An 18,881-nucleotide genomic window follows, 5' to 3' on the forward strand; every position below is an offset into this window, starting at 1 on the left:
GACGGCACTTCCTGGCACCTGTCCGTGCACAGCCGATAGTCCCCACCGCTTGGGGCACGTGGCAAAAAATTTCCCCACCTGCCTTCTAGCTTTCACATACCAGTAGTTGATGGCACCAGATGCCCCGCCAGTGAGACAGTGATATACACATAGTGCTTTTTGACAAGTTTTGTTGTGGGGGAGACCACCATGTGTGTCTGCAGTCGCCACGAAGGGAGGGGAGACCAGCCTACAGGTGCAGGGCCGTCATGGGATCCTAGGAGCAAGAGACAGCACCTGTCAGGAAGGGCTGAGAAGTGCCAGCCAGGCTCTTTGACCAGAGAGAGAGAGAGAGAGAGAGAGAGAACACGTGCGCACACACACACATGCATACCAATAGAACATCCACTAAAAATACAAAACATCACCTGGACTGTACCAAAGAAAGCACAAAGTAACAGCTACGGCAGCTAACCAGCATCCTGCTGGAGGATATGTATCTAGTTCCAAGAGGCTTCCTGAAAAGAAGGAAAAGTTCCCAATTTCTGTTTCCTTTTCCTGCTTGTCCCCTTGAACAAGTGTCTTGACTTCCTTGAGCTCCTGTTTCATCAGCAAGGTGGGCTTGGCTGACCTTGATCGCATCATGGTTGTGAGGCTTGAACACCACCCTGCCGATAAAGGAGAGTCTCGCACGTGGCAGGTACTTACCTGGTGACGTCTTCCTGTCTTTAAAGCGGGCTTTGAAGGGGAAGGTAGGAGGGTTGCTGAGGGCCCAGGGGATGGCTCTGGGGCCCCTCAGGCAGTCCCTGGTGGGCCTTGGTTGTTGGCTTAGGGAGGAATGAACAGCAGCAAAGCAGCTGGTCCCTTGGTCAGCCTCCTGAAGCTCGTTCCCGAGTCTGGGCTGAAGGTGGAGACTGGGGGGTCGTTCCCAGCAGTCTTGAGGCAGACAGAAGATGGATTCCAAATGGTGCTGTTAAAGGAAGGTTTTTGCTGCCATGCACGGGAAAACTTGGGACCATGCCAGGCATGTCGCACAGAGAGGTAATGTGCCTACATGAGCCCACACATGCTGCTGCTGCTGGAAACCAAGAGCCCCCTCCTGCCCTCAGCCCCCTGCCCCAGCTGCAGCCCCCCTGCCCCTGGCCAGGCCAGGGTTCGGGCAGGAGAGTGGGCCCCAGCCAGGCCTCCTGGGTTCTGATGTTGGCTGAGGTGCTTCGCCTCCCTGGGCCTCCGTGTCTCCGTCTGTGAAATGGAGTAACCCTCGAGGATTGTCGTGAGGGTTCACTGGGGCAGTCCAGATACAGCGCTCTGACCAGCAGTGTCTCCACAGCAAGTGCCAGGAAGCCTGAGCTACATTATTCCTCCGTAGCTCTCATCACCACCACCCCCCAACCCCCCATGCACGGGTGATGAAGTTTAGCCCCACTGAGGTAGTGCCTGGCCAGGGGACATCACGATCGACCTGAGCAGCCCAGCACTGGGGCCCTGCCACTCCTCCCAGCTGCACAGGAGTGTGGCCCCAGGCTCAGGAGATTGTCTAAGCCCCCTCACCCCCTTCCAAGATAACGGTGAAAGCGTCATTACATGGTGGTTAAAAAGCCAGACTGTAAAATGAGACTAAATTTGGGCACCTGGGTGGCTCAGTCAGTTAAGCATCTGACCTCAGCTCAGATGTTGATAGATGCATATTCATAATGGACAAAAAGCGGAAACAACCCAAATGCCCATCAGCTGATGAACAGATCGGCAAAGTGTGGTTTACCCACATGAGGGAATAGCATTCAGCCATCAGATGGTATGAAATACTGACACATGGTACAACATGGATGGCCCTTGGAAACATTCCACCCAAAAGAAGGCCATCACAAAAAGCCTCTTGCTGTATGACCTCATTCATATGAAACGTCCAGAATAGACCAGTCATTAAAGGCAGCAAGCAAATTAGTGTTTGCCAGCTATTCGGAGGGGTGGGGATAGCAAGTGACCATTATAGGTACAGGGCTTCCCTGTGGAATGATGAATATTTTTTTGGAATTAGGATGATGATTGCACAACCTTGCGAAGATGCCAAAAACCAGTGGACTCTACACTTTAAAAGAATGAATTTTATGATCTGTGAGTGATAGCTCAATTTTTGAAAATTAGGTAAATCTGGGACGCCTGGGTGGCTTGGTTGGTTAAGTGTCTGACTTCGGCTCAGGTCGTGATCTCGCGGTTAGTGAGTTCAAGCCCCGTGTCAGGCTCTCTGTTCTCAGTGCGGAGCCTGCTTCTGATCCTCTGTCCACCTCTCTCTCGGCCCCTCGCCTGCTTGCTCACGTTCTCTCTCTCTCTCTCAAAAATAAATAAACATAAAACAAAAATTAGGTAGGTAGATCTGGCTTCCGCTTGCTACTTACTAGCTGTGTAGCCTTAGGCAAGTTACCTAACCTCTCTGGGCCTCATTTTCCTCATCTATAAAATAGGCATTAAAAGAGTACTTATTTCCAAGGGCTGTTCTGAGTGTTAAGTGAGTGAACTAAACAGTATCTAGCAGGGTACTGGCATATGGTAATAACATTTGGCTAATGTTATTGCCACCACAACATCTGTCTCAACCCAACCACCCTGTCACCTCCCTTTTCTCTTTATAGCATTGGAAACCTTTTTACTACTGGGATAATTTACTTAAAAAGTATGTGTAAACCCTGATTTGTCATACTGTATTTGTGATGCAGCGGTATGTACACATTCTGATGTGGTTGACAAATACAAGGGTTGACAAATACATTACTCACTGTTCGGTGTGAATTCTAGCCCACGGTAGTGTTCTCTCTGTCACCACGAGGGAGATGTGTTTTCTTCACTGCTATCCAGACTCCTACCCAGTGTTATAGTGTGTTCCCCTCACCACTTACTGCCAAGAGCTTTCTGCTTCGTGTATATGGCTCGGGGCACCCCCAGGAGGTGGGACAGGGCCTCTGCTGTGCCTGACGAGGTGCGCATCAGGCTCAGTGCAACATGGGGGCCTACTCTTGCTTTTATACTGCATGCCCCCACATCAGCTCCTCCCCAGGGCCCCCTACTCTACAAATAGAGTGGAGATGCTAGTCCCCAGGGCACCGGAGCACTTATCAGGCAAAAGGAGTAAATGAAAAGGAGTTCTTTCTTCTTTGAAGAGTCTGGGTCCCTGGGGCTGACTTGGCTTTTCTTCATTCACTGGAGCTGATGTGGAATGGAGAATCTCCATTTCCTAATGGAATAACTCGTGTCGCTATACGACAGTACTGACTTGTTATTCTCTCCCACCCCTTTCTTTCCTGTGCAGGGAGCATGTTGGGAAAAAGAAATCTGGTAAGAATATTTTTCCATTTTCTCCTATTCATTCAATGGTGAGCATACCCCTACTCTGCACCGATGGTTGCCAGTCCCTGGGCACTGCCTGAGGGATACAGCATGGGACTGGGTGGGTGGATGGGTGGATGGATGGGTTGATGCTTGATTGGTTGATACCCCAGCCTGTTTTCCAAAAAAAGTGTTGGAAGTTGTTGCATCCTGTGTCAAAAAGTTAGAGTGGATAAGACCTGCTGTCTTTCCCTGAGAATGCCTCAGAGGAATAGGGGAGCCCGATATCTCCTGACCACCTGTAGGGGGTTAAATACCTTTATTCTGCTGTAGACAGGGGAATGTGGTGACTCACAGCTAAGAGCATTCTTCTCAGGTGTTGGAAGGGGTCACAAAAGGAGGGACACTGGGTCTTAAAGAGTGAACGGGAGCTTTCCACAGAGCGAAGGGGCAGTTAGGGCTGCGGGGAGGTGCGCAGGCGGGAGGCACAGGTTTGGGCCCAGCCTCCGGGCTGCTGTTATTGCTGGGCAATAAGGGCCACTCTTTCCACCACCTCTGGCACTCACTCCCTTCTCCCGGGCACCAGTTCCCTTCCTTCCCAGCACCCCTTCCACTCCCTAGAGCAGTGATGGGAAAAGAGAAGGTGGGGATTTAGGTATGCACAGAGGAATGATTGAGTCATCGCAGGCCTGGGGTTGATAACTTTAGACTCACAATAGTCCAACCTTTTCTTCCGCAAACCCAGTATTATCTGCCCCCCCTCCCCGTATCTGCAGAGTCCCCTACCCACACCACCACACCTGGAGCCAGCATGGTCCTCAGAGCTTCCAGAATTCCAAGTTCTTTTATTTATCTAGGACTCCAGGAAGTTTGAGGGCGTTGATAATGCTGTGGGGAGAGAAGGGCCAAGCAGAGATCCCAGAAGTAAAAAAGGATGCCTGCCTCCTCTCGTGGCCCTCCATTTCCTCATCTGTAAAATGGGGGATAATAATAGCAATCCATCTTGGAGGGTTATTGTAGGATTTATAGTAATATGTATAAAGCACTCAGACCAGTGCCTGGCACATTTTAAGTGATACATGTTTGCTGTCGTCTTTATACTGCTGCCATTAATTCAAAGCACATGGATGTCCCTGTCCAGCATCAGTAGAAATTCCAAATTCAGTAGCCCAGGTCCCTTTACTGCCCCCTGGGTACAGGGCCTGTGGTCAGCTTTACAGGGCCCAAGCTGTGCTTGCAAGGGAAAGTAGAGAGGAGCTAGGTCTCTGCCTCAAGGTCTTGTGTCTGGCATGAACGCCCGCCTTTCCCCAGCCAGTCTGTTTAGAGCTGCACTTTGCGTTTAATAAGTACTGGCCAGAGCCGTGGCATCCTGTTCAAGCTGTGCACGGCCCTTGGGCTCTGAGGATAATGATACGTTTCTTAGAAAAGAACAGAGAGGAGAAGAGGAACTCTTGGGCTGATCACAAGAGTTTCTGGCTTTGAGTGTGCAGAGACTTTCCTGGAGGGAAAGGCTGAAGGAAGAGAGGAAAGAGACAGCTCTAGTTTGCAAAAACCAAAGTGTCCGGTCGGAACAGGCTTGATGAGGGGACTGGTCTGGAAAAGAGAGAAGAAGCTCTAATTTGTGGTGATGACTATTACATCATTCACCTGCAATGATGGAGGGGTGGATTTATTTATAGTTCAGCTGGATGGAAAATAACATTTTTCTTTTCAGACTAAGGACCCATGCGGAGATGAGCCTTATTTTTTTATCTGACCTTTGAACTCTTCCTCTGTGTTAGTAATGGCCTTCTTGATTGAGTGTGAAAGGGATTTAAGGTCGACAGCCCAAACCCAAAGATTTCTGTGCTGGTACTCTGAATTGAAGAAAGCTCACCTGTCTCCAGAATTTGCCAGCAGACTTTGGCTAATGTGGTCTCAACTTCTGCTCATCTTGCAAGAAAAAAATCCTCCCACCAAAATTTAAGAGGTCATCTGATTATTTAAGGAGCATCTTTCTTCTTGATTTTTCTACCCTTTACATATTGAAGTATACTCTGATTTACTGGCTCTTCCAGTAAGACTGGCAGTATGGTCAATTTCTGGAAAGAAAATCCCACTTTATCATTGCTCACTATATTTTGCCATAACAAAAAAACTATTGACTGAGTGGCTTAAACGACAGAAGCTTATTTCTTTCCAAGTATGGAGCCTGGAAGTCTGAGATCAAGGTGCCGGCATTATCAGGTTCTGGCAAGAGCCCTTTTCCTGGCTTCTAGGCTGCTGCCTTCTCTCTGTGTCCTCCCATGGCAGAGAGAGAGCAAGAGCGAGCCCTCTGGTGTCTCTTCTAGTAAGGGCACTAGCCCCATCCTGGGGGCCCCACCCTCATGACCTCATCGAAACCTAATTACCTCCCAAAGGCCCCACCTCCAGATGCCATCCCATGGGAGTTAAAGCTTCAGTATATGAATTTTAGAGGGACAGAATTCAGTCCATGGCAGTTATCTTTAAAATTCAAAACAAGTCAGGGCACCTGGGTGGCTCAGTCGGTTAAGCATACACCTCCGGCTCAGGTCATGATCTTGCGGTCCATGAGTTTGACCCTGACATTGGTCTCTGTGCTGACAGCTCAGAGCCTGGAGCCTGCTTCAGATTCTGTGTCTCCCTCTCTCTCTGCCCCTCCCCTGCTTGCTCACTCTCTCAAAAATAAACATTAAAAAAAAATTTAATAAAATTCAAAACATGTCATCATGAATCAAAACATCCCAACTAGGAAATTCTGTGGTAGATTAGGCACTGTACCTCTTGAGAATATTTTATAGCACTTCCTCAATGTCAAAATCACCCTTCTGCTGTCGAATCTCCTCCTTTATGTTGACCTTTTCCTTCTCTTATTCCTGCTGGACCACAAGAATGACACTGCTTACCTAAGAACACTTCAAACTTGTAGCTCCTAGTACTTACCTACCTGCATCAACTTGAGGTATTGCTGTTAACATGCATTATAGAGCTTGGGTGCAATATCACTGTCCACCGGTAGGTGTCCACCTAAAGCCTGAAGCCTAGTGTGGCCTGAAGCCTAGTGTGAGAATTCTGATAGTCAAACCAATGAGGTTTTCGTAAGTTGAGTGCTCTGGGTAAAATGAAAGCAAAAGAACTGCTGGAAAGGCAGCCCCATGCACTTTTTTCTGAACCACTTAATGGCAGGGTACTTCGGTATAAAAGCTGCTGTCGTAGAAGAAGAAGAAGGAGATGTAAGACAGAGACGTGGCCCCTGAGCGAGTCTTGGAGGAAGTGCCAGCCCTGAGCCCTGTGCCAGTACCAGATCTGCTCATGGCCAGCCCGGAGTCCTAACCCTTGTTCCCTGACCTCCTCACTTCCTGGATTTGTGTCTTGTTTGCAGTGAGTCCCATGATTTTCTGATTCTGTCACTGCTGTTGGTTCTCCCAAATCCCCTTGGCAGCATGGTTGGGAGAGTTGGTGCAGAAATGAATAGATCACTCCATTGATCAGATTCCTGAAAACTATATGGTACAGGTATACCACCATCAGTTGTTAAAACTGGGTGGCAACAATTAACTTTTTGGACAGAGCAACCGGACCCTGACTTAATCGAAGCTCTATCCCTACTTGTAAGCAAGAAGGAACAGTCTTTGGTGGCCCATAAGATGGACAGGTGCCTTCTGTAACTCTCAACACAGGAGGAGGCTTGGCGCCATGTAAAGCAAAGAGTTTCTAGAAGTTTCCCTTCATCATTTGTCGATTCAGTCCACAAATATCCGTTGAGTGTCTGTGCTAAGTGGCGAGTGAACAGGACAGACGCAGTTGTTGATTAAATGTTTACCAAGCACCTACTGTGTACCTGACAGTGGTCTAGGCCCCCAGGGAATGCAAAGGTAAACAAGATGTGGGAAGCCTTCTTACAGTCTCGTAGAACGAATAGATGGATAAAGAAAATGAAATGTAGGTATGGCAAAGGAAGACATTTTAATTTCTTTCTGAGGAAGGAAGTCTGCCAAAGGTGAGTTTTAGAATATTCTTTTTTTTTTCCTTCAGATGTTCATTGAGCCTAGTAGGTGCCCTTCACATTCTAGGTCAGATGTTGGCAAACTTTTTCTCTGAAGGGCCAGAAAGCAAATATTTTAGGGTTTGCAGGCCACATACAGGTTCTGTCTGTCAGTAATAATAATTTTTCCTCTTCCTCTCCTTCTCCTTTACAACCCTATAAAAATAGAACAACTTTCCAAATTCCCTTTGCACCAAAGCAGACCACATGGGCCTGTGAGCCTTTAGGCAGGGAGTCCAACACTAAACAAGAGCCTGAACTCATGGGGCTTATGTTCTAGAGTGGGAAAACAGACAGGCAGGAAAACTGGTGACTACACAGACTCTGTGTTTTTTTTTTTTTTTAACTCTATGGCAAAATAAAATTAGGTGAGGCAGTGCAGGGTGGTCAAGAGAAGGTTCCGTTGATGAGATACCACTTGAGCAGGACGCTGAACCATGCAATTTTCTATGCCATATTGGGGACAGTGAAGAAGACATGGTCAGAGAGATCAGGCAGAACCCCATGGGCCACCAGGCTTTTCCTGAGTGAGGCAGAGCCACTGTAGGGTCTTGACCTTTGGGGAACATGATCTTACACATCTTTTGAAAGGATCACTATAGCTGCTGTGTCCAGAGCAAATCGTAGTAGTCAAGGCTGGGGCAAGAGACGAGTCAGGAGGCTAAGAATAGGTGGTTCCCATGTGAATGCAGAGGAGAGGAAAAGGCATCCTGAAAACAGCCTATGCTGTTTTCTAGGTACACCAGGGATGAGGGAGCCAAAAGACGGCCATAAAGGCCAGCAGAGTCCAGATTGTAGAGAACCTGAGGGCATTGGGGAGCCACAGCAGGTGCTGAGCAGGGAGAAGCATGATCAGAGTAGCATTTTTGAAGCAAGCACTCTGCAATATGGAGGACAGACTGGAGGGGCAGGATAGAGACCAGTTATAAGTGTCGTTTCCCCCCTCCCCCCACCCACCACCACCACCATCCCAAAGAAGCCTCACTCAGTCCCTGGTGCAGAGGATGTGAGTAAAGTCAGGTGACAAAGCGCTAAAAAGGTCCACCCGCATCAAACCTATGGCTCTGTGACAAAGAATCCCGACCTGCCTCCAGGTGGCAGCAGAGAACCCCCAGGCATGAGTACAGCCGCACTGTGACTCCACCAGCCCCCGGACCTCCTGCCTGGAAGACCCTGGGCACCTGAGCAGTGGGCACAAGTTCCAACCTGACTGTGAAGTAGATACTTTTCTCCTGTCTTCTCCAGTTCTTTCTCTCAAGTTAAGGCACAGAGAAACACAGTTGGCCTGGATACAGCCCACCGGAGGGCCAAATCAGAAGAGTAGCTGCATCCCTGGGATTGTGATCCCCACGGCAGGCTATATCCCGGGGTAAAAACTCTAGACTCTGGAGTCTCTGCCTCTTGCATTCCCTGGGGAAATTGTCCCCAACTCTCAATGGCCAGGAGCCTCCAGCAAGCCAGAATCTACCTCCATTCACTCACATGGTAGGATCTTTGTGGGCCCAGTGCCAGGTGGTTCAGGACACCATCAAGACTTCCCTGTCCAGAGCTTATTATCTAGCGGGGGCAGCGGGAGGGGCAATAACCAGCTTGCTCGAAGGCGACTGAAAGCCCGGCTGGGCTTGCTGGGGCGGACTGTTGTGCTCAAGGCAATGAGGAAGTCAGCCCTGCAGGCCAGCCTCAGGAGAGGTGCTGGAGGAGAGAAGATACCCCTGAGAGACACAAGGAAATAAAACTTGGCCTTACTGGTCCCTGGGGGTGCTCACAGGTGCTCATGGGAACCCACAGGGAAGGAAAGCAAGCGGGCCTCAGACCACACTTCCTTCCCTAGCGTCTTTTCTTTCCTCACCTACCCCCACCACACCCCACCACACTGGGAGCCTTTGAGCCAGGTGGACCTGATTCAAGTCTGGCTTTGTCACCATCCAGCTGTGGGACCCGAGGGAAGTCACTTGATATCTCGGGGCCTCTCTTTTCGTGTCTGTAAAACAAGGTAGTAGCCACCTTCCAGGTGGTTGTGTTGACATAGGTTATGTATGGCGTGCAGCCATACAGTTTACGTGTGATGTGACAGGCATTCGTGTGGGGCTGCTTCCCTCCAGACCTGCTCCCGAACCTTCGGCCTACATCTCGCTCTCTCTCCTCTGCTCTTTCTCTGTTCCCGTGCTTTCTCTACCCAGGGTGGCCCTGGGACCCTCCCACTCCTGTTTCCCTCCATCAACCTCAGCTGGGAAGAGGCACTGGCCTCAGTCACAGAGCCAAGAGGCAGTAACGCTTCACCCTGCTACAATGCCCTATTCTGGCTTCCCACATCAAAAATTCAGAGCGCATGGTGCTGACAAAGGGCTTTTGTGCTCTTTCTGGATGCCGGAGGCTGGAGGGCACTGGCATGCTGGTAAATACTTCACAACCAGCTTTCTGATCGAAAGCCCTGCTTTGTAGCATTTGCCAATATCCATGGTGTAAATACTCCCACGGTGGCCAATTTCAAGCTACCGGCAAGGCGCCACCCAACAGAGCTGGGAAGAGATGCACAAAACGGGCTCAGGGTGGCCTGGCGCTCGCACACCACTCCGTTACCGGGTGTGCTTGGACACAGAGAGGTGGGATTCCCTGGCTATTTCAGTTGTTTATGGAAACAATAGGAGGAAATGCTGTGAATCAGGACTTGCAGAAAATGAAGACCCTGTGGCCAGAAATGTCAGGCTGCCCTCCCACCGCATTCCGTCTGCTGCTCTAAGAGGGCCATTCCCTTCTCTTTGGAGTCTCTGAATGCAGATTTCCCTTTACATCAGCCATAGTCTGCAATATCTTTTCTTTTGTTAGGCAGGTGTGATTTACTGCTTAACCAGGACCACACAACTCCAGAGGGCACCATCCACCGCGTCCTGTGGAAACTACCTCTCCTGGCGCACCTGTCCACACCCTTCTCTCCCACTGCCACTGCCATGGTCCAAAGCCACTGCCGTCTCCTGCCTAACAGCTGGTCTCCGTCTGGTCTCCTGCTTTCTTTCCAGGCTCCGTGTGGCAGCCAGAATTATCTTTCTAAAGATGTAAATCTGTACTTGCCATTCCTTTCTTCAAGTCCTCTACTGGCTTTCTACTTGAGGGTGAAAAAAATCCAAACTTCTTATCTGCCTGCTCTGGCCCTTGCCTGCCTGTGTGTCTTCATACGGGACCGCTGTCCTCACTCACTGGACTTCAGTCCCCTGCCCTCCTCCCAGTTCCTAGAAGGCTCCGGGCCCTTTCCCATCCGAGAGTCTGCCTGCACCGTTCTTTCCCCATCCTCTCATGTCTTCTGTTCATGCCCCTGTCTTAGGGAGGTCTTGTTCACCACCCCATTGAATGTGGCATCCCCTCTCCCAGTCTTGGTCCAGCTTCCTGGTTGTTTCCAGCAATGTAGCTATCAAAAATTAATACTTCTATTATCCTGTATACTTGTCATGATGTACATTTGTTTATGTGCCCCAACTAGGTTAACTTACTTGAGACTGGGAGTCATGTCTGTTTCATTCACTTTAGTACCCCCAGCACCTAATAGAGGGTCTGGAACATCACTGGTGACTTCCTGAATTACAAGATGAGTGATTTTGGATGGGCGGGTGGATGGACGGATACATGGATGGAAGGAAGGATTGGTATGCATGAATGCACTTTCGCATCAGGCTGTCTGCTTCTTCAAGGCAGGTACCATATCTTGACCAACTCTGAATCCCCAGTGCCTTGCACAGTGTCTGCATAGAATAGGTATTTGGTAAATTTTGGTGGTTGCACGAGCAAATTATGCAGGAATGAATGGATGAGGTGACCCTCAAGGTAAGTCCTATGATAGCTTCTTTCTCTCTTTGGAATGTTCTCCTGACCCACCCTTCTCCCCTGGCTCTCGCTCCTTCACGTGTGGGCAGTGGTTGCATGTGGGTTTTGTATCCACAGGGGGTGACCTGACCTCAGTGGACCCCATGGTCCTGGAGCAGTATGTGGTGGTGGCAGACTACCAGAAGCAGGAGAGCTCGGAGATCAGCCTCAGCGTGGGGCAGGTGGTGGACATCATCGAGAAGAATGAGTCAGGTAGGGGAACTAAACCATCTCCCTCCCGGCCCTACACTGTCCCCGAGCCCCTAGGACGGGAGATGTTTAGAAACACAGAAACAGCCATCGCTGATCTGAGCTGGGCCGTTTCCACAGATCCAACGGACAACCTCTTAGAAAGCTGCCTCTGTTTGATCACGGTGCTCAGATATCCCCCTTGGTCACAACTCGCCAGCATCCTGTTGGGTCCGTTGTTACCGATTTATTCTGAGGGTCACATCTCGTGAACGTGTCTTCTGGTTTCAAAGCACTTAGAGACATGGAGTCCAGCATTCCACTGGAACATTGCCTTTGATTACCGTGGGAGTCTTCACGAAGGCTCCGCCAGCTGTAGGCTCTGGTGGGACGGACACGCCACCTGACTCTTCGGCCCACCTGTCATCACGGGGGCCACTGGTCATGTACACTGGCCAGGTCTGGGACGGAATGTGGTATGATCCGACACTGAGCCTGAACTCTGCACCTCACAGCCATCCAGCTTGCTGCTCCTCTCAGTCCATCCATTCTCTCGTATGCAAAATATGCAAAATAGAAAACGCTGCTACTTCAAAGAGCTATTATAAGGATCAAATGAGATAGTGCCTAGAGTGTGCCTGGCACACAATAGGTACTCAAGGATGTGGGTTTCCCTCCCGGTTGCCTTCCTTAGCCACAGAGTAGCCATCAGCACTATCGAAAGAAAAGGGCAAGGAGTAGGGAATGAGCAGCTCCTCTCCAGGAAAAAGTGGCATAGACCCACCCGCTTTGTTGTGGCTAAAATGTGACCTTGCCTAATAATATGATTGGCAGGCCCGTCTTTGTGACACCCCATTGGCCAGTTAAGGACCAACAAACGGCCAACAGAGGGAAAGCTGTGTTTGCAGCAGCATCTGAATCATGTTACCACAGTCATGAGATCTCCATTAGCCAACCAAACTCGTTAATTACTCAATAGAGCAACTACCATCCCTGCATCACAGCCAAAGAAACAAGACGCTAAGTGACATGGTCACTCACCCCAGATCTCATGACAGGTTACCGAGCTGGAATTCCAAACCAATTCCAGCTGGCCCCAAGGGCACGTGACTTTCTGATTCCTGGGAATGAATATGTGCTCCACAGGGACTAAGGAAGGCAGCCCCCACCCCTCTGGGCAGCCCGCTTGTGTGAAGTCGGGAAGACTCCGTGGCTGGGAGGAGAGTAGAAGCCAGGATGGGGTGTTGAGGATAAGCCTGGTGTGTCCAGAAGGCGGCAGGGGAAAGGAGGCAGACAGTGAAATCTTCCTGGGGCCAAAAAACTGGCAACATTTATTTTTAATTGTATTTTACCAGCCAAGTAATACTGGACACATTCTTCTTAGAACAACCATAAAGTTAAAATCTGCTTTTTCCACTAGCTTCAACATTAGTCCCCTTTCAAAACCCCAAATAGACCCTCTAACGGTTCACTCTGAATCCTTCTTGATAACTGTATACACGTACATATACGTATGTGTATATATGTGTCTTTGTGCATGTGTGTATGTGTGTGAACTGTATGTCTACATGCGTGTCCATACATAGATAACATAACCATATGCACACACACACAACATTTTGTGTGTGTTGATATAACTTTATAGTTTAACCCCAGTGTTATCATTCTGTACCTTTTGATCATTTTGATCTGCAACATGCTTTTTAGTCAACCTTCAGCTTTTATTCCCTTAACATCTGCCTACTGTTGATCTACATAAGCCATATTTTTCTCTACCATGAATAGAATGTCTGTGCACACTGGTGAGTGTTTCTTTAGGTTAGACAATGAGACATAGAACTACTGGACCGTAGGTACACATATTTTGAATTTTAAGATCCTGCCAAATTGCCTCCAAACTGGTCATGGCAATTTACTCTCCCTCTAGCAACGCATGAGGCATTGGTGCAGAGTTAAGAGCTGAGACTGTGAGGCTAGGACAGCCTAGGAATGAATCCTGGCTCTGCCACTTTCTTTGTGACCTTAGTCAAGTCACTGCCTCTCTCTGAGCCTCGGCTTCCTCATCTGTAGATTGGGGCAGTAATAGTAGGCAGCTCGTAGGGCTATTGTGAGGATCCTGCCAGTCAGATGTCAAGCACTGCGACAGTCTGGCACACGTTACTGTCGTTGTTATATAGTGAGTTTCCTGAACCCCCACACAAATACCGGCAGATACGAGTTCTTAGGAAGACATACGATGTATCTTCTAATGTCTGGTTTTCCACAGACTTATCCACCCCATTCACTCGCGCACACACACACACACACACACACACACACACAGCCACCAAAACTTGTATTGTAAAAGGAGTGTCCAGCCGAGTAAAGTAGGTGACTTCCAAGTCAGGGAGGTCAAAAGCAAAGGCCTCCCTGTAAAACCAGAAAGGCTACTCAGTAGGCTGCCCCTTCCTTCTCTTCTTTTTTGGGGTCTCCAGGGCTTGGAGGTATGTGATCTTGGGGAGCAGATCCTGTTTTTCCATTATACTGTGCAGAGCCTGTTGGGCCCTGTGTTAATTTCCGGTTGCCATTGTGACGAAGTACCACAAACTTAGTGGCCTCGAGCCACGTAAATTATTTATCTTACAGTTCTGTAGGTCTCAAGTCCAAATTGGGTCCCACTGGGCTAACATCAAGGCGTTGGCAGGGCTGAGTTCCCGTCTGCAGGTTCTGGATAGGATTTGCTTCTCTGCCTTTTCCAGTCAGTTTCTAGAGGCCACCCCATCCCTTGGCTCATGGTCCCTCCCCAGTCCTCAGAGCCAGCAGTACTGTGCCTCTCTCGTCTTTCCTCCACAGCCACACCTCCCTGACTCTTCTGCCTCCCCTGTAATGCATGGGGCCCACCCTGATAACCCCAGATAACCCCCTACTTGTAGTTCAGCTGCTTTGCAACTTCGATCCCACCACCTGCAACCTTAGTTCCTTAACATAGGCACAGGTTCCCAGGATTAGGACACAGACATCTTTGGCCAGTCACTGTTCTGCCTGCCACAGGGTACAAGCCCTTCTCTAAAGGAGGAGGACCTGAGTCTGGGTGAGAGGCCTCTCAGTTACACTGCAGCCAGATTTACTTTGACACGAGCAAATGCAAACTCAGTGTCTCAGATGAGTCATCAGGGCAGTGGCTTCAGTATCTCTTAGCCCTGGGTGCACATAGCAGCTTTGCCCTGAGCCATGTGAACTTGGACAAGTGTACTGACTTCTTGGAGCCTCAGTTTCCTCATCTGTGCAATGGGGATGATAATCTGAAGATTATATAAAACAGTGTAAGTAAAATGGTTAGTGGCTTGCATACCTTAGTGAAGATAGCTACATTCTTTACTCTCACCATTCAGGACGACCTTTCTCTCCCCTGTCCCAGCTCAGAAGTGGGTTTTTTTTCTTTCTTTCTTTCTTTCTTTTTAAGTTTATTTATTTATTTTGAGAGAGACAAAGACAGCGTGAGCAGGGGAAGGGCAGAGAGAGAGGGAGACAGAGAATCCCAAGCAGGCTTATTGGGCGCAGAGCCCAATGTGGGGCTCAGACTCAAAAAACCATGAGATTATGACCTGAGCCGAAACCAAGAGTCAGACGTTTAACCAACTCAGCCACCCAGGTGCCCCTTCTTTTTTTTTTTTTTTTTTAATGTTTGTTTATTTTTGAGAGAGAGAGAGAGTGTGTGTGTGTGTGAGAGAGAGAGAGAGAGAGAGAGAGAAGGGGGGACAGGCACAAAGGGAGGGGGACAGAGGATCCAAAGCAGGCTCTGTGCTGCCAGCAGTGAGCCCGATATGGGGCTCAAACTCACAAACTGTGAGATCATGACCTGAACTGAAGTCTGATGCTTAACCACCCAGGCGCCCCAAAAGTGGGTTTCTTCTTAGGCTATTCTTAGCAGTTAGCAGGCAGCTAACATGAGTAGTTGTGTTCCATGATAAAATGGCAACTTTTTTGCCTTACCCTAAGCACGGACTCATAGTGGCTGAACATATTATGATACTCTGACCCCCAAGCTTCACATCTGACCCAACTAACATCAGTCTGCACTCTCATTTTCCAGGTTGGTGGTTTGTCAGCACGGCTGAAGAGCAAGGCTGGGTCCCCGCAACCTGCCTGGAAGGGCAGGATGGTATGCAGGATGAGTTTTCACTACAGCCTGAAGAAGGTAGGAAGGAGTTGGAGCCTTGCACTTGCCATGGGGTTGGGGCTGACAGCAAACCCACCCTTAGGGGCCTTTGGGAGCCAACCCAGGTGAGGCTGGCCAGAGCTAGGGACCTAACACTTCCATGGGACCCCCAGGAGGGCCCCAGCCTGATCACCCCAGCACCTCACTATTCCTCACTCGAACCATTCTGACAGCCAAGATGCTGGGCTCCTTCCAGCTCATTCGCAAGACATCTGAAAGTATCTATCAACGTGTGCTTTCTCAGCGACCAGTCTGGGTGTCAGCATTAGGACTGACCCTCTCCACGCACACTTCCGTTTCCTGGAGAACTTACCCTACAGGTGTCCTGAAGGGTGGTTCCTACAATGCCAAAAATGCTAACGCCCAGCTGACTCTTTTTCCCACTAGAAGCATTCCTGAGACTAGAGTAGGAGTCCATCTTAGCTAATAAATCGAAGGGTTTTAGAGTCAGACCTGAATGTGAGTTAGCTGAGTTGGGCCAGCACCTTAACCTCTCTCCACCTCAGCCTCCTCTAAAAATGGAAATGATGATGTCTGTACCGTGAGATTTTTTTTTCTTAATTAAAGGAGATTCCACATGCAAAGCATTTGGCAAAGAACCGGAGACAATAAATAACTAGAAACAGTTATTAAATAACTATGCCTTACCCAGGGGTGACTATTTGGGCTTTTAGCTGACTGTTTGGGGGAAAGCACAAAACCACTTTTTGTGTTTATCAGAAAAGAGGATGACAAGAAGGGGGATAATTCTGTGCTGAAAGGTTAATAAAAAATGTGTATGTGGGTTTGCGTTTAGTTTTATTACAGCCAGCACCCCTCATCGAAAACGTATGTCGTTTTACTGGTGGTTTTGTGGGGCCCCCAAGCTCTGAGGGGCGGGGCCAACTCAAAGAATCCACTCAGATTCAGGGGTTGTGGTGTTCTGCATGAGAGCTGTAGCTCCCTTAGGCAGTTGATGATGACCAGTGTGGGCACCCCGCTGTAAGAGACTGATTGTTAACTCCATCTGATAGATGAGGAGACAGGCTCAGAAAGGTAGAGACACTTGCTTGGGGTCACACAGCTAAAAGGTGGAGAGATCCCACATTTTCCTAAGTTTGCACATTTTTCTTCTCCCTTGACTCAAGGGCTTCTTTTAGTGCCTCTTTATAAGTCACGCTAGGAATAGAATTATATCTACTGGTGGCCTCTGCACCCGAGTTCAAGGTTAATACTCAGGAAGTTGGTCCTTTTAAGATACCTGGGGCTTGGCCTAGGCTCAGAAATAATTCCTCCCAAACGGGGACGCGCGCTCAGCGTCCCCTTTGCCTCCAGACACTGGGAGTGCTTTCTTCTCACCTCTGCCTTCTGCCCTTCACCTCTACATGCTGCCTGTCCAGTCTCATGGAAGTACTGGTCTTTGCCCCGGCCTGTGGGCCGCCGCCGGACTCTGGGGGACTTGTATGCCATCAGCTGGCGTCAAGGTGCCTACCTTGGGGTTTTCTTCCCTGTTCAGTGTTTGGAGCTGGGTCCCTGCGTCTGCATGCGTCTTCCTGCTCGGGGACTGCCCATGCCTGTTGCATGTGAGAAACAGTGACCTTGCCTGTTCTGTGTGTGTTGGTATGTAGGTTTGGGCAGTATTTCTCGGCCTGGGGCTCTAAAGTTTACCAGGTTGAAAAATAATGCCTGGGGCCTCTATAATGCTGAGCCAGTGACCTGTTTCTTTTATCAGACACATCACAAGGGGAAGAAACCCACCTCAAACTGTCCTAGGCCAAAAGGGAAATGTATCAGCTCATCATGAAAAGTCTGGGGAAGGACTAGCTTCAAGCATGGCTGGATCCAGGGGCTTGAAAACATTATGGGGACCTGGGACTTAACTCTCCTCCCCTCTGCTCTGCTGTCTACCTTGCCGACACCATTTTCTCATGACAGCAATTCCAGGCACCTTTCAGAGATACCTACCAAAGAAAGTGCTTCTCCTTCAACACAAGTCTTAGGACTGGTTCTGACCGACCCACATGCTATCCCTGAACCAATCACAGTGGCCAGGGGGAGACAGCACTTTGGCCAGGCCGGGGTCCTGCACCCTCCCCGTCCCTCCAAGGCAGTGGTGAGGTCAGCCTTACCCAAACCATGTGGATGGAGGCTGGTAGTGGCGACAGAGGAAGGGCAGACGGACGCTAAGCATGCAGTGTCAGCGGGCACCTGCCATGCAGTCTGCAAGGTTTCCCACCGTAAGGTTTGGTCGGGATCACTAAGTGTTTCATGGAGCCCAGAGAGCACCTCCGGGTGCCGGAGAATCTCCCTGTGTAATTCAGGTGAGGGGTGGGCCCCCAGGAGTCCAGGGCCCGTAGGACTGACAGCATTTAGTCTAGGACTGAAGCAGCAACCCTTCCCACCCAACCAGAGAGAACTTCTGTGCATCTACGGGTCTGAATTACCCCCTGCACCCCTCACAGCACCCGCACCCACCCTGCAGCTACCATGAGTGAGGGGAGCAGCTGACTCTGCTGTACGCAGGATATCTGCAACTTGAGTCAGCTCAGCCCCCACAGAGCAGGTCAGTGGGCTAGATCAATAAATAAATAAACTCCCTCTGTGTTTTCCACCTCCCTCAACACCAGCTGGGCAGGCCACAGACAGCTTGTGGTGTTTTCCCAAAGAGAAGAGAGTCGGCCCCAACACGCTGGCCATCAACACCAGCCCACAGCTGGCTCGGTCACTCCCTGGGGGCCGGAATGTAAGCTAAATAGGAAAGCCCTTCCGTGTCCTCTTCAGGGTCCCTGGGGACACTCATCTGTTCTGTCTCAGGAGTCCCTGATGACAGTGTTGAGCACGGGAGCTATTCTCTTGTTCTCCGGAGGGCCCTGCCAGCTTGTGACAGTGAGCAGTCCTCCAAGCAGAGCCTGAGAAATAGTCCCATGGCTTTGAGGGGAAAGAGTGAGGCACCACTGAGAGTGAGGTGGAAAGCACCCCAGTCACATTAACGAAAGTTGAAGCAGGCAGTGATTTCACTGCGCACACGTGTGTGTGCGCACGTGCGGTCATGTGTGTGCATAAAATTAGTATGCGACATGCTTAAAACGAATACAGTGTTAAATGTCAATTAATATCTCAATTAAAAAAACAAAATATTAAAAATAAAATTGAAGCTTCAGGCGTGGTTGGATCCAGCGGCTTGAAAATAATTAATGAAAAATGAAGATCAGTTACCCACTAGGTAATGACAATTGCTTTTAAAAATTAAAGGAAGAAAGAAAATTGCTAGCTGTAGCCTCCTTGGTAGGGATTTCAGCCTGAAACCATCTGTTG

General features: G+C 49.4%; 1 protein-coding gene across 2 annotated transcripts in view; it reads left to right on the forward strand.

The window, feature by feature from the left end:
• Positions 1-18,881, forward strand: part of SH3PXD2B (SH3 and PX domains 2B) — a 102,260-nt gene that overhangs the window by 65,217 nt on the left and 18,162 nt on the right. The window contains exons 6-9 of one of the 2 annotated variants that reach the window (XM_045501377.1): positions 3,284-3,309; positions 11,279-11,413; positions 15,462-15,566; positions 16,967-17,050. In XM_045501377.1, the coding sequence (XP_045357333.1) occupies positions 3,284-3,309; positions 11,279-11,413; positions 15,462-15,566; positions 16,967-17,050 (350 nt within the window). The remainder of the gene's footprint in view (positions 1-3,283; positions 3,310-11,278; positions 11,414-15,461; positions 15,567-16,966; positions 17,051-18,881) is intronic. The other variant, XM_045501387.1, reaches the window with a different exon arrangement.

The sequence above is a fragment of the Leopardus geoffroyi genome, chromosome A1 (assembly GCF_018350155.1).
Source record: "Leopardus geoffroyi isolate Oge1 chromosome A1, O.geoffroyi_Oge1_pat1.0, whole genome shotgun sequence".
Lineage (NCBI taxonomy): Eukaryota > Metazoa > Chordata > Mammalia > Carnivora > Felidae > Leopardus > Leopardus geoffroyi.